Raw genomic sequence first — 13,203 nt, 5'->3', positions numbered from 1 at the left:
CGTCGTAAAAAGTGTTGAACGCCGAATCAATATCAAGAGGTTGAAAGGTAGAATACCAGTCAAAAGATCCCAAGAATGAACTAATTTTTAAATAATCTGCTTTGTTAAAATTAAAAAATGATTGAATACGGTCACATGGTGTAATACTAAAACTATCAGACAGAGATATGCAAAGTGCTGGGTGATATGAATCTGTAGGAACAGCCGGTTCGAGTGATTTACTGACTACGAGAAGTTTATTACATGTAAACACAAGATCTAAAAGAGACCCATGGGCATTAAAAATATTGATCATTTTATAGAACGAATGAGTTGCAAACAATTCTGGAATACAAGGAACTCTTGTAGTTGAGGAGTAAGAATATAATAACCCACTATCGTCAATATTCCAATTAATTTCGGGTAAGTTATAGTCACCACAATTAATAATAGTATGGTTGGTATATTGATTAATTAAATTATTTACTGAACTGGCATGAGATTCATACATTTGAATTGACGATAACGGAGGAATATACACTCCACCAACTAAATAGCTTGAAGTACCTAAAGAGAAATTATCAAAAATCTGTTCGACATTTAAGCAGTTTGTTTTAATTAAATGAGATGAAATGTCTTTACAAATGCCAATAAGGTACAGCGTCAAGTGGTAAAGCCAATATTTCATCTTCATTAGAATACGAACAAGTAACTTTTCCGTGCGTATGTGGTTGAAAAACAATACTTCTATATTAAAAAAAAAATTATTATCAATATAATAAATTAATTTAAAACATTTCTAGATATTGTATGTATACAATATAACAATATACTTTAAAAGTTTCAAGTACCTATTTATACGGGCCACGAATAATATTTTCAAATTACAACAAAATGGTACTTCCGGGTTATCTCTCGGTATTACTACCGAAATGTTTAAATAAAAAAGTATAATATTAATATATAATATATTATATAACCCGATGAAAGTATCAACAATATTACTACTATCGTTATTCGTAGTTTACATATATTATCTAATTTTGTACAAATTTGAATTTAAATTATCCTTAAAAATTCAACTGTGTTCATATATATATATATATTTATTGTTTACACAACCAACTATTCATATGATAATTGACAAGCCTTGTATTAAAGTTTTGAATCGTATATACAAAAAGAAACATAACTATTTATAAATTTCTAACTCAAAATAATTTGCAAATTTTCGTGAAATTTGTGGATCTACCTTAATTTTAAAGTAACTATCGTAAATCGAACATTTTTTAAGTTTATAATAGATCAACGTTAGTCAAAATATTTTGAAAATGTTATGGTGTAAACTCCTAGAAAATAATTTAGTGAAAAATTCAAATACCAATCTGCGGTTACTCTATATTGAATTACAACAAAATAAAAAATCGGTGTAAAAAATTTATTAATTTGTGGGTGAATAAATCGAATGTCTAACTTCAAAAGCTCATAAAATAATTTAAAGAACATTCAAAATACACAGGTAGGCACATTTATTTTGCAAATAACTTTTGAATATCTTCCCATAAAAAAATATTTATTGAATGAAAAGTACAAAGGTTTTTATAATTTTAATACTCCAAAAAAAAAGTTTATTTTACTTTGTCTCTCAATCTACTGACTAGATTTCCTTTCCTACGAGAGAAGGTATTGAAGTTTAAACTGAAGCTTCAAAAGGTGATGACAGGCCAAAAATAACATTCAACCCGTTATTGGTATCGCTATTGTTTACAAAAAAATGTTTTTTTACGGTATTTCTTAATTATAAATATTTTACCTTAATAAAAATAAAAATATCCTTCGCTACAATCAGAACCAATCTAATAAATAAATAAATAATGTTTATGCTTACTTTTCATTTTCACTAATCGCTGGAATATCAATAGAAGAGGAATCATTATTCTATAAATTATAAGAGTATTTAAAAATAAATTTAAACTAAAATAATATTCTTTAATTTTTGTTTAATTTTCTTACTTTGTCTGTCGTTTTCATCAACACAGATATATTTGCTGGGTGCTTTTTACGTCTAGATAAAAGCACTTTTGTTTTTTTACCTTTTCTCCAGTTGTTTAAATTATCCATTATAAATTATAATAAAAACCAAAATGCACTATTCAGTCGACAAATGAAAATTCAAGTTTCATACCTCGATGAATAATGACAGAAATACTAGTAAGTATTTATATTATATAATTACAACAATACGTCTATAATAATTATAACTTGTAATTATTGTGGGTGACACAGGAGATAATATTGTTATTATTATTATTATTATTATTATTATGTTTCTAAAATTACCTTATCGATACCGCCGCCGCTACACTAGTTTAGTGTTGTGAAGTAACGTGTAGAGTGGTGGGGAGTAGCGCGAAACGCGTCGCACATATAGTAGTTTCAATGTCGGCCGCAACGCCACGAAAGCGGTGTTTTTTATAAATTAATTATTATTCCCGTCTCAAAAGGCTCATAAGCAGTATACAATTGTGAAACTTTGAATAATCGAAATTAAAATCTGTAAAAAGAATCAAATTTGTCTGTCTGTCTACAAGGGAATAATCGAACAGTTTTTTTAGACGATTAAAAATTAATTAATTATCAACGTTTAAAATACAGATTTGTAATATTTAATTATTCGGCCAATAATGTATTAATAAAAAATCGCCTCGATCGATCTCTTGTAAACAACTTGACAATTTCAAAACTTTTTTCAGAATCAAAATCTGACTTTCCTAACTTCTACAGTTTTATCCTGCTTTTGGGTTGATATTTATATTAATGTTGAATCCCCTTAAGAGAAACACCTCCACAATTAAAAAAAAATTTTCTGAACCTAACCTAATTATAGGTAATTAAATTTTATTATATTTGAAAATACCGTAATTAAGAGCTAGAACATTTTTCTTATAGGTATAAGTAATTTAGTTATTATTTAAGTTTATTTATGTTAGTATATTCAAGTATATAAGTTGTATACAACATTCAATTCATTCTTGGAAATATTATGATTGTGTAAAAATAAAAGTCGCATTCAGAACGATAACAACCAATATCACATTAGGACATTAGTCTGTTATATTATACACATTGACGTCTAAAAAAAAAAAAAAAACCTTAAATGTCGGAAGTCAAAATATTATGTTATTGCTAATATTGCTACATGTTTTGAGCGATTTTATTGTACTGTATTGTGCTTTGTGCCGTCGTGCCTCGTGTCTGTACTATGTAGTGTGTATCAGTGCATGTATTAAAATTTAATAAAATTGAATTAATTAATTATTTTTGATTCAACAATCTATGAAATATTAAATATATTATTAATTAAATATATTATATAATAAATAATAATAATATAATATATTATTAACATAATAATTAATAAATATTAAATTTTAAATTAATAACATATTATTATGAGCCGAGAAGTTCTTCACGCATACTCATAAGGTAATTATTCTGCTATTTTATTTTATTAATACCCATAATCCATATTTTATATTATTGGTGAATATTTATTATTTTCATAAATGAAATAAATATAATTGTTTATAATTATGTTAAAAACTAATGAACAATTATAAAATTACCTACCTGGTTACCTAAATAATTAATATAGAATAATATTAATTAATAATTTTAAATTGCATATTATGTTTAAGAAATTTCAATTAATCACAATATATGTTACTGTAGTAAGAAATTATAAATAAACTGAATATTTATCATATTATATTATTTTAATTAAATTTATGATTGCATTACTTAGGTAGAAGACAATATTACATATTCAAATATCAATACCAATAGTATTATAGATGATGAGACAGGTATTATGAGCAGTAGTATTGACAAAACAGGTTCTGATTTGATTTCAGTTTGTACATCGACAACAGACAACTCTATTGTAAGGACTTTTACTCAATGTCCCATTTGTACCAATTAATTGACATAAGAATTTTTTTTATTTTTAGGAAAGTAAATGTTATACTACAGAGTTTAATTTACAATTTCCATCTAATCCTAAAAATTTAACCTTGGTTCAAAAATTGGAGTTTGTTAATACAGTTCACCCTTATCAGCCTAAGTTGTTAGAAAATGTAGCATGGTCTCTTCATAGAATATATAATCGAACAGACTTAAAAGGTAATTTAATACCAAGGAAATGGTTGACCGTACAATGTAAAGGCAATAACTATGTAAAAGCTGTTTATTGCACAATTTGTATGGTATTCAGTTCTTCAGCTAGTAACTTTTGTTCTGGATGTACAAATTTCAAAAATATATATGCCACTATTGAAGCACATAAAAATAGTCAAGTCCATGGTTTAGCTGTAGAAGCATACATTCTAGCATCCAATAATTATAATATTGAACATTCAGTAAATAAAAATATGATGAACTTAAAAATAAAACAAGCACTTGAACGTATTCATGTTTTAGAACAAGTTTTTGAAGTTGTTAAGCTTTTGGGGAAACAAAATCTTCCATATAGAGGTTCAAGTTTATCTGAATCTTTATATAATATTAATTGTGACAATTCTAACTATAATAGAGGGAATTGTCTAAAGCTTTTAAAGTTTACAGCCAAGCGAGATCCAATTTTAAATGATTATTTGACAGTTGCAATTAAAAGTAGCAAAAAGCGCAAAGAAAATATCTCTAATAATTCTTAAGGAAGAGGATCTTTAGTAACAATTATTTCTAAGAATACAGTTAATAAAGTTATCTTAGCTATATTAGAGTTAATAAGAAGAAAAATTAAAGCTGAATTAGGAGATAAACAATTTAGTATACAAGTATGTTATTTAAAAATTACAATTTTTCTCTATATTTAAAGTGAAATAAATATTTTAAATATTTTGTTCATAGGTATACAGCACACAAGACATAGGGTCAACAGACCAAATTGCTGTTTGTATACGGTATGTTTTTAATTCTGAAGTAAAGGAACGTCTTTTTGTTATATTAGAAATAACACATTCTTCTGGAGAAGGCATGTATTTATTATTAAAAAATGTTTTGATGACCATTCAATTAATTTTAAAAACATTGTTGGTGAGTCTTTTGATGGGGCTGCAAATATGAGAGGCGAATTCAATGGACTTCACGCATACATAAGAAAAGAAAATGAAAACAGTATTTATATATGGTGTTATACTCATGTCTTAAATTTGTGCATTTGTGATACCTATGATAATAGAGATGCTATTAAACTATTTGGATTATTGAATCTTCTATCAACATTCTTTTCAGACTCGTATAAAAGAATGAATGTTTGGAAGGAACAACAAGAACTATTAGGAACTGGCCAAAATAAACTAAGAAAACTTCAAAAAATTGGTGAAACCCGATGGTGATCACAAGAAAAAGCATTAAAATGGGTTTTTAGTAGTGATGATTGTTTATTTCCAGTTGTTCTTAGTGCTCTAAATTGTATTACCACATCAAGTAAATTTGATCCTAAGTCTTCATCTGAGGCCTCATCTTTAATAGACAATTTATGCAATTTTAATATCATATGTACAGCTCATGTATTTTTAAAAATATTTGTTACTGTTGGTTCTACTTCTACTTATTTGCAAACTAAAAATTTAGACCTCTTTGCTGCATGGGTTATGGTTAAAACAACTATTAAAGAAATAGATAAAATTAATTTTGATGATGTTATGTCAGTATCAGAAAATTTTTGTTAAGATATGAATACTAAGTTATCAACTATTAAATTACCTGAAAATATAATTATCGAATCTGAGTTTAAAAAAGACAGGATAAGGCGTACAAAGCGAATGTTTGACAAAATATGTAGTGATGAAACACCAATAAATCCCAAACAAAAATTTAAGGTTGAAGTATTCTTGTGTATTATTAATCAACTAAAAACTAGTCTTTCAGAGAGATTTACAAATAATACAAGTTTAATTGTTGATATACAATATCTTTTACCTAAGCATTACAAGAATTTGAAGTCAGATAATCTTCCAGAGTCAGCGTTAAAAAAATTATCTACTTTGTCATCAGTAGACCATTCATTATTAACTGCCTAATTAAAACATTTTGCAAGTATTTATAATAATGTTACACAACCGCTAAACAAATCCAATTTATGTCCAATGACAGCAATGATGACAATAGCCATGAAGAAGATAAGTAATGATAATTTATATGAACTTAACACGGATATCAGGACAGGTAAAATAAAAAACAATTTAGAAAGGTTATAACTTATAAAATTATAACATATTTTTGTTATAGGTATATAAACAAATATGGTAATTAAAACACTTAATAATTTATTTTTTTTTTAGGATGTGAAAAGTCTACAAAAAAAAATGATAGTGAACATAATCGTGATTCTTGTCTCTTGTGTGTTCATAAACTAATTTATTCACTTAACATGCACTCTGCTCAATACAATAATCTATTTATAGCCATAGAATTCGTGTTAACATTATCTGTGAGCCAAGTAAATTTTGAACGTGTTTTCAGTAAACTGAAATTAATTAAAAATCGTTTACGTTCTTCTCTTGGAAATGAACACTTGGAAGCATTTCTCCTTATGACGGTTGAAAAAGAAATTTTAGATAATATTGAATTTGAAGACATACTTGAAATAGTAAGGAGTTCATCACTGTTAATGTCTAAGTTGTTATCAAAATATTAAATATTTTAATTTGTATTATATATTTATATTATGTCCTAATAAAGCATTGTTACTTTTATTTTTTTTAATAATGTTTTATAATATTGTATTAAATTTGTCAAATTGATTATATTTTATATATTTTTATGTTATGTTTTTTCATACTAATTTATACAAGATTTTTTAGCAAGAGTTATGTTGATGATGATAATATTTCCTATTTAGTATTTAATATTTATAGACATTAAACAACAACAAAATATAGTATATTGTAACAACCATTAACATATTCATAATCACAACATTCAGTAATTATTATTTTTTATAATACATAATTTAGGCTAAAAAAATGTATAGACCTGTAATCACAATTTCAGTCAACATTTTTTTTCCAGAAGGAGAGGGGGGAGGTAGACGTTTAGTAATTGGGCCAAGAAACTTTGGATAGTGGGCCTGGCTGGTCCCTTCCCAGTCCACCCCTGGTTGAGGTTAATATGTTTGTTTATTTGTTATACTGTAAATACTATACTAAATTGTTGTATGTTGTGTGCATACTGCACAACTAATTTATGAAAAGAACCATTTAAATAATTCATTAGCAATTTAAATGTCATGTAATTATTTAAATTATAGAAAAATAAAATATATACATATATAGAGTGTTTTTGAAATGGTTCAAAATCTGGGTTTTATATTATTATCTTTAGAACATTATATCTTAAATTTAAAAATTAATACTTGTGAGATATTTCTTGCTAGTTTCAAAAAAAATTTCAAAAGATTCTTCATTTGGCCACTCCTTAGAGTATGTGTAGACTAGTTTCCTCAACCTTTCAGAAACACTGTATGGTTTATTCAAGTTTATACTGTTAATTATAAAATAGTGCTTAAGATAATAAAAAAAATAATAAATTTAAATTAGGTATATGTTAAAAAGACATTTGGAATAAACATAAATTCAATTTATTTTTAAATAGGTAGTTTATTTTGTTTAAGTGTAAGAATAATTAATAAATGCAAATTTTTAATAAAAAAAAGAATTTTTATTTAAAATTATTTTAAGGTATAACTATATGGTGCAAGAGATCTTGTAGTGCAGAGAGCTCATGATGAAAAGCAAATTAATTCTACTAGTTCAAATAATGATAACAACGATAAACCAACTACTTCCACAGTTACAAGTGTACAAAGAGAAAACGACTCTATTTCAACAGAACATGATGCTCAAAACGCCGAAGTTTATGATTGGAATGATATTTCTACATGGCCAAAGGTATTAACTCAAACTATGAAGTGTGAAATTGTAAAATTGGGTCCTATACAAATAAAAAACTATAATTTTCCACCTAACGAAGAATATCCAAGTAGAAGGTTTACTGTTAATTATTACTGCCGTAAATTACCAAATAATAAAGTAGTTGATCGTCAATGGCTAGTGTACTCTAAGACTGAAAATTGTGTCTTTTGTTTTCCTTGTAAGCTATTTAATAAAGAAATTATTGATGATGATGATAATTATGATTTCCTCTTGACAAACTCTGGTGTTTATGATTGGAAACACCTCACGGAAACATTGAAGTCGCATGAAAGATCAATAATTCATTATAAATCAATACAATGTTGGGACGAATTAAAATTTAGAATATCAACTGATACCAGCATTAATAAAAAATTTGGTATTAATGGAAAAAGAAAAAATGCATTGGAGGGATGTTCTTAAGCGAATAGTATCAGTCATTCACTACTTATCAAAAAATAATAATGCCTTTAGAGGGCAATCAGATGTATTATTTACAAAAAACAATGGGAATTTTTTAAGAGCAATTGAAATGTTAAGCAATTTTGATCCAGTCATTAAAGAACATGTAAAAAGAATTACCAATACTGAAACCCATGTACATTATTTAGGTCATGATATTCAAAATGAATTTATTATTTTATGTCAAATAATATAAGAAATAAAATCATTGATTATAAAAAAAGCCCAGTATTACACTATTATCATGGACTGCACTCCAAATATTAGTCACAATTAACAACTGTCTATCAATGTTCGAGTAGTAAATACGTATGATAACGATCAGTCAAAATGTCCTAATATTGATGAGTACTTTTTGGATTTTATTTCAGTTTCCTCAACAACAGGATTAAATCTTTCTAATATTCTTTTAGAAAACTTGAACAAGTTTGGTATTAATATTATGGATTGCAGAGGCCAAGCCTATGATAATGGTTCCAACATGATCGGAAAGTATCAAGGAGTGCAAACCAGAATTCAAAATAAAAATCCTAGAGCATTTTTCACGGCTTGTGCTTCGCATAACGTGAAAAATTCAGTTCAGGCTTCAACATTTTTAGGAACAATTCAACGTGTTTATACTATATTCGCTGCATCAACAAGTCGATGGGATATTCTTAATAAGCATTGTGCATTTTTAACGTTGAAAAAGTGGTTTGAGACTAGGTGGGAGAGTCGTGTAAATAGTGTAAAAGCCCTTCGTTATCAACTTCCAAAAATTATTGAAGTTTTGGAAGAAGTATCAAGAGAAGCAAATGATACAATAACAAAGAGTGAAGCACAGTCATTGGCTAATGAATTAAGTAAATTTGAATTTGTTCTCAGTTTGGTGATATGGTATAATATTTTAATAGAAGTTAATGCTGTTAGTAAAAGCTTGCAAGGGAAAAATATTGATATAGACATCTCTACAAAAATGTTGGAAAGTCTTTTAATTTTTTTAAGAACATTTAGACAAACTGGATTTGAAAATTCTATTATAACTGCAAAAGAAATTTGTGAAGACAATTGTACTGAAGCCAAATTTAAAACTCTTTGTTTAAGAAAAAAAGATAATGTTCAATTATGAAGCAGATGATGAAAGAGGTAGTGATGCTGGAACAATTTTTCGACAAGAATATTTTGTATATATTGTTGATCAAGCTATAAGCTCAATGGAAACCTGCTTTAAACAACTAGAATCTTACAATGATTACTTTGGATTTTTATTTCGAATAGGGAAATTAACAGAAATGGCAGATACAAATATTTTAAAACATTGTATGGACCTTCAAAACAGTTTGACAGATGGAGACTCCAAATATATTGAAGCTATAGATTTACATGCAGAATTGATAATATTCAGATCTCTTGTTAATAAAAATCAAACTTCTCTAGAAGTACTTTCAGTTATTAAAAATTCCAATGGTTCATTTCCTAATATTAGTGTTGCTCTTCGAATACTTTTAACCATTCCTGACACTTCGGACTGTACAGAAAGAAGTTTTTCTAAATTAAAAATAATAACAAATTATCTTCGCAATAGGATCAGTCAAGAAAAGCTTTCCGGGTTGTCTATGATATCTATTGAAAGGTCTATTGAAATATCAGATACAATAGATTATGATGATATTATAAATAATGAATTTGAGGCCAAAAAGTTAAGAAAAAAATTATTTTAATTTGAAAATTATATGTCAACTTTGGTTTATACATTTTATAATATTTTATATTTTACTATATATTTTATATTGTATATGTAAAGTATGTTTATTATATGTATTATATTTTTAATTATATCTGTTGTGCCTGCTTATGATCTACCTAATTTTTACTAAAATAATATATTAGTATTTAGTACTAGTACCTACTACTCTGTTGTATAACTATATTTTTTATATTTATTTTAATTTTGATCTTTTGAATTATGCTTTATTATAACTTTTTTCCTAACCAATCAAAAGTATAGCCTCATTATATGTAGTGCCGTCACTGGACTATCTATAGTATAGATGGTTATTATATAAAAGTATAGATTCTATACTTTTACCTATATCGATTTGGTACTTCAATAATTATTGCTGCATCAATATTTTTACTATGTAATATTTGAAAACTATCAAGGTGTATTGATACAATTGTTAACCTCGGTTTATGTCAGGATAGAAAAACATTAATACTTATAACTGAACACTTTATTGAAATTTAACTTTGGCACATGTTCCAGGAACAAATAACATAATTAAATAACTAACATAATATAACAAAGTAGAAACTGTTAGAGATGAAATAAACAACAGTCGTACGAAGTGGGCGTCGTAGACTAGACTAATTAAATTAAACAATACTGAATACTGATATCTTAAAAACTAATGAGTGGTCCTGTTCGCTCAGTGTAGCCAACACAATATAATATAATACACTGAAAAATATACTTTAAATCAGTAATCTATTTTTTTTTTTTTTTATTGATATAATGATACATACACAAACTGTTCCTAATAGATAATAAAAATTAAGAGTGTAAGATTTAATAAAAATAAATCTATTATAAACCTATACATATCTATCTATTGACTCTTATCTAATTGATTTCAGTCACGGACTAAGGACTAAGACGGTCTATCGTCTATACTGTAATATATCATAATATTGAGAATACTTCCTTGCACTCTTGGAGTGTGTTTTAGATTTTAGGTGGTTACCTACCTAGCTTACCTATGTAGAATTTTGATTTCATAATTGTAAGTAACACAATGGAATTTATTTGATTGAAATAAATAATTGTTAAATAAATAGTTATTCTCATTACCTAAGTACCTATAATCTATAAACCTACCTACTTCATATTACATACATAAATAGTTATTACTGTGTAAAAGCGTTAACTGCAGTTATTATTTATACGCGTATTTTGGTTAGGTAGGTTATTAGTTTATTGTTCTTCACTATGAATAAAAAAATAAAATAAGCCAATCATGACAGAATATCACTCCGACACTGGTAATATTGGTGTAATAATATATTAAAGTGTTATATTATAGTAACTGAAAATTGAGTATCTAACTGATTAGTTTGTTGTTTATTGTGTATTTAATTCTAAATTAAAATGTCTTCAATTAAAAAAAAAGACGAGGAGGTGCTGAAATTAAAAGAAAAGCTGTAGCAAAGGCCAAGAAATGGGGGAAAATAAATAAAAAAATTCCAAAAATAGAAACTTATTTCTCAATTATAAGCATAATTTTAATTAAATGATTGATTTAAAACATAAATATACGAAAAAATTATTTTGATATATTATAGTATTATTTTCTACTATCTATAGTACCTATACACTATACAGTATAAGGTATGCACATTAGTTAATATTAAGATTATTAAAACTTAAAAGGCTGACAGATCCTTTACCTTATGCCAGTGGCGTTGCGACAAGACTGTTTAGAATGAATTTGATTATATTTAAGAATAATATTGTTTCAGAATAAAAATGTTGAGTCATTATTGACAGCTAATGCTGACTAGGCAATAAAATGTCCTAATGAAATAACATCTTTCACAATAAATCCATCAAATGCTATTGTAAATAATGATAATAAGACAACTTTTACAACTTATAATGAAGTATGTTAATATAATGTTTATACATATTATTTATTACTTATCAATTATTATTTTACATATTCAATTTAATAAATAATATTTTTTTTAAGGATTTTATGAGTAATCAACATATAAATCAAAACAGCACTTATCAAGTTGAAGAAACTAAATATAAATAGGTACTATTCCTTAATTATGTAATTTTGCAAATTAAAACATACACGAAACATTTATTTGTAGAAGGAAAAAATGTGAAAATGTTGATAATTTATAAACTTCTAAATTAATGCATTAGTGTTAACTATTTTAATATTAACACTATTTAAGAAATATTTAAACGAAACAAATTTTACTAACATTTAAATGTACTATAAATAAAATAATAATAATTTTTTAGAATACAGATATTGGGTTGTTGATAACTAATGCTGAAACAGCAGTAATATGTCCTAATGAAGTATCTTATTTTGTGAACAATCCACCAGATGATCAAAATAATGACAATGCAACTATTAACAAAACCAATGATAAAGTTTGTAAAACACATTTGTTTTTAGTTAATTCTTTTTCTAATTCTTATTATTTTTAGGATTTTACAACCAATTCACATACTATTGATACATTTGAAACGAATGAAACATGTACAATGGGCATATATCCTATTTGCTTACCAATAAATGAACAAAATAACTTTTCTGAACCATAGAAACTAAAATTCCAAACATTGATCTGGCACTATGGGAAATCAACTTCTCAAATATATATTATTTATTATTAAATTCACCTAAGCAAAATTTGAAATTGATAAATTAAAAAAAAAAACAAAAAGAGTAGTTGGTAAGTATGTAAGGTACCTTCAATTAAATATATTTAATAGAAAAATGCAAAATGGAAAAACTCATATTAGGGGTTGGATTTTATATTCACAATCAAAAAATGCTTTATTTTGTTTTAAATGTTTATTTTTTGATAATAAAAGAACATTGTTTGAAAATCAAGATAAAGGTTTTACTGATTGGAAAAAATGTTACAATAAAGTTAGTGAGCATGAAAAAAGTTTAACACATGTACAGTCAGTAAAATCATGGCATTTGAGGATGATAAATTCTAGCCAATGCGGAATCGATAAGGAAATGAAAAATGAAATACTTAATTATTTGTCATATTG

The 13,203-nt window shown here is 26.0% G+C and overlaps 1 protein-coding gene and 1 pseudogene across 1 annotated transcript; both read left to right on the top strand.

Annotated features, from left to right (window-relative positions):
* Positions 1–5,633: 5,633 nt before the first annotated feature.
* Positions 5,634–6,679, top strand: LOC126551183 (uncharacterized; annotated as a pseudogene).
* A 2,832-nt stretch (positions 6,680–9,511) lies between these two features.
* LOC126550722 (uncharacterized) lies at positions 9,512–12,741 on the top strand. The gene is made up of 4 exons (XM_050202762.1): positions 9,512–10,029; positions 11,034–11,055; positions 12,433–12,567; positions 12,625–12,741. Exons 1-4 carry the CDS (start codon positions 9,512–9,514, stop codon positions 12,739–12,741), a joined length of 792 nt encoding a protein of 263 aa, XP_050058719.1.
* Positions 12,742–13,203: the final 462 nt, after the last annotated feature.

The sequence above is a fragment of the Aphis gossypii genome, chromosome 3 (genome assembly GCF_020184175.1).
Source record: "Aphis gossypii isolate Hap1 chromosome 3, ASM2018417v2, whole genome shotgun sequence".
NCBI lineage: Eukaryota > Metazoa > Arthropoda > Insecta > Hemiptera > Aphididae > Aphis > Aphis gossypii.
The sequence above is the reverse complement of the archived record's forward strand: the minus strand, read 5'-3'. Positions and strand labels throughout refer to the sequence as shown.